A 3,232-nucleotide genomic window follows, 5' to 3' on the forward strand; every position below is an offset into this window, starting at 1 on the left:
AACTGCCCTTATTAGCAAACATTGTTTCTATTGTAATTAAACATTAAAAAAAACATATTAAAAAATATATCTTCACCAATAAGTGAAATTATTCATATTAACTCAAATTTAAGGCAACTCTTTCCAGATTTGAAGTTTCTTACGTTTTCATCTTAGAGATGTTAATTATGTACTCTTAGTCCGAGTGTATATATATACTGAAAACACGAGTATAAGTCTTTTAGAATAAAAAGATGAAGGAAATAAAGGGCAAATTTGGCAATTTAAAATGAATAAGACCACTTGAGATAACATTATGCATCTTGGCATCTTCCTCACATGCACAACTCATAATATCTTTATTTGTTTTTTTCTAAATTACAATTAAAATAGAAGAAACACACTCACATGCAATTATTAATTTCTTCTCTCTCTAAAATTATTATTTTTTGTAATTTTCAACAAAAAAAAACATAATAATAATCAAAGTCCCCATCAAGACCCTCCTTTGCTTATCCTACAAAACCCCATCTCCAATATTCTTCTTCTCATTCCAAGTTCTTCAATTTTTCAATTTTTATATAGAATCAAACACTTAATTTTTCAAGAAAATGAGAGAAATCCTTCATATTCAAGCCGGCCAATGCGGAAACCAGATCGGTGCAAAATTTTGGGAGGTGGTTTGTGATGAACATGGAATCGACGCGAGTGGGAAGTACTACGGAAACACTCATGTTCAATTAGAGAGAGTGAATGTGTACTACAACGAGGCTAGTGGTGGTCGATATGTCCCAAGAGCTGTATTGGTCGATCTAGAGCCCGGTACCATGGACAGTCTGCGTGCCGGACCTTACGGGAAAATTTTCCGCCCCGATAACTTTATTTTCGGCCAAAATGGTGCCGGAAACAATTGGGCCAAGGGACATTACACCGAAGGTGCCGAGTTAGTTGATGCAGTTCTTGATGTTGTTCGTAAGGAAGCTGAGAACTGCGACTGCTTACAAGGTATACTTATCAATATACTACTAAAAAATCAGAAATTGTTTCATATTAAAATATTTCAAGTTTCATCAAACAATTTATGATTTTGATAGTTGTGAGTTCTAGCAAACCATGGGGACTAATCATGTAATTTTGTTTATAATTTATTATGCGACAGGATTTCAAGTATGTCATTCGCTTGGAGGTGGTACTGGATCCGGTATGGGTACTTTATTGATATCGAAGATCCGAGAGGAATATCCAGATAGGATGATGTTGACATTTTCAGTGTTTCCATCACCAAAGGTGTCGGACACAGTGGTTGAGCCTTACAATGCCACCTTGTCTGTCCATCAGTTGGTCGAAAACGCTGACGAGTGTATGGTACTCGATAACGAAGCGTTGTATGATATCTGTTTCCGGACCCTAAAACTCACCAACCCAAGCTGTAAGACTTCTGAAAAATATTTCATTTTTTTTTTTTTTTGAGATACAAACTTGTAACAAATGTTATAACAATATGTCAAATTGACAATTATAAAATTGTAGCTTATTTAAGTTGTACCATTGGTACAATTTACAACTACTTAATGCAGTTGGGGACTTGAACCACTTGATATCAACTACCATGAGTGGGGTCACTTGTTGCCTCCGTTTCCCCGGTCAACTCAACTCCGATCTCCGGAAGCTCGCCGTGAATCTGATTCCATTCCCACGTCTCCACTTCTTCATGGTCGGATTTGCACCGTTGACTTCCCGTGGATCACAGCAATACCGTGCCCTAACCATCCCGGAGCTCACCCAACAGATGTGGGATTCCAAGAACATGATGTGCGCCGCTGACCCCCGTCACGGCCGCTACCTCACCGCCTCCGCCATGTTCAGGGGCAAAATGTCCACCAAAGAAGTCGACGAGCAAATGATCAATGTACAGAACAAAAACTCCTCTTATTTCGTTGAATGGATCCCTAACAATGTGAAATCGAGCGTCTGTGACATCCCTCCAACGGGGCTGGCGATGTCGTCGACTTTTATGGGGAATTCGACGTCTATTCAGGAGATGTTCCGGCGAGTTTCCGAACAGTTCACTGTAATGTTTAGGAGGAAGGCTTTCTTGCATTGGTACACCAGTGAGGGGATGGATGAGATGGAATTCACGGAGGCGGAGAGCAACATGAATGATTTGGTGTCGGAGTATCAGCAATATCAGGATGCGGTGGCCGACGACGATGTTGAGGATGATGTGTATGGGGAAGAAGAAGAAGAAAATTAAGTATGAATATTTTTTTTTATTTTATTTTGGGGTATGGTGAGTATTCGAAATGATTTTTATATCGTGTGGTATTTTGGGTCTATATGAGTGTATTGTGAATAAGATATTGATTTATTGTCTTTTGAAGTTATAATAATGATTATAAATAATATATTGTTAGAAACTTAGAAACTTTTATCAAATTCGCCAATATAGCCATGGAATGAAGATTTATAGGCCAAAACTGAATCTATGTAGCTGTAAATGCAAACAAAGCTTTAATGGGTCCAAACACAAGAAACAAGCTATCAAAGGAGATTCATGAGATTGAGCACTTCAAATGAGTTTGAGTTTTATAGAAATTATTATTATTTGAAATATTTTTTAATAAGTTGTTATTATTAAACACACAATTTATATTGTTTTTTCTATTAACTAGTTATTATCTATTAATCTTGACCAATTATTTGAAAAACTAGTTTATAGCTGAAATTCTAACAGCTTGCTAGTTTGTTTAATGTTATTTCCACTGTTTTAAAAAATAATAATTAATACGCTACCTGATAAAAATGGCATTAGGTAAGAAATTAGTTGCGAAATAAAGAATAACGTAAAATGATATTTAAATGAAGATTTAATATTATAAGCTACCACTGGATCCCTCGTGATTACCCTCAAATCCAGCCACATCCCTGCAACGTGGTTGTGGAATGCCTTGACAACTTAACTAAAGACAAGTCTAGGCAGGGCTTCACCAACCCCACTGGTATATGTAACGCCCCGTTTCTGGTATGCATTTAAAACATTATTTTTCTTCTTATTTTAGAAGCTACTCGACGAGTCAGTGGCCCTAACTCGTCGAGTAGCAGCGGGTCAACACGTGGAGTAGGCGTGGCGACTCGACGAGTCCATATTCCAGACTCGGCAAGTCCGCCAGTCTGGATGAAGCGCTAATTTTCAGGGAGTGTACCCTATTTAAACACCATTATAGCCCCAAACCAGCCTCCTTCACCTCTTAGA

General features: G+C 37.6%; 1 protein-coding gene across 1 annotated transcript; it reads left to right on the top strand.

The window, feature by feature from the left end:
* Positions 1-511: 511 nt before the first annotated feature.
* LOC145119563 (tubulin beta-2 chain-like) lies at positions 512-2,396 on the top strand. The gene is made up of 3 exons (XM_079055238.1): positions 512-984; positions 1,139-1,408; positions 1,557-2,396. The coding sequence occupies exons 1-3, from the start codon at positions 591-593 to the stop codon at positions 2,231-2,233; spliced, it is 1,341 nt and encodes a 446-aa protein (XP_078911364.1). The 5' UTR covers positions 512-590; the 3' UTR covers positions 2,234-2,396.
* Positions 2,397-3,232: the final 836 nt, after the last annotated feature.

This window comes from Lactuca virosa, chromosome 6, assembly GCF_052849685.1.
Source record: "Lactuca virosa cultivar CGN04683 chromosome 6, Lactuca_virosa_CGN04683_v6, whole genome shotgun sequence".
NCBI classification, from domain to species: Eukaryota; Viridiplantae; Streptophyta; class Magnoliopsida; order Asterales; family Asteraceae; genus Lactuca; species Lactuca virosa.

What these genes read in the sequence shown, in the direction of transcription:
- LOC145119563 (XM_079055238.1), top strand. Translation starts at nt 591, where the DNA reads ATGAGAGAAATCCTTCATATTCAAGCCGGCCAATGCGGAAACCAGATC. An exon ending in GAACTGCGACTGCTTACAAG is followed by an intron (nt 985 to 1,138) that starts GTATACTTATCA and finishes ATTATGCGACAG; the next exon opens with GATTTCAAGTATGTCATTCG. An exon ending in AAAACTCACCAACCCAAGCT is followed by an intron (nt 1,409 to 1,556) that starts GTAAGACTTCTG and finishes TACTTAATGCAG; the next exon opens with TTGGGGACTTGAACCACTTG.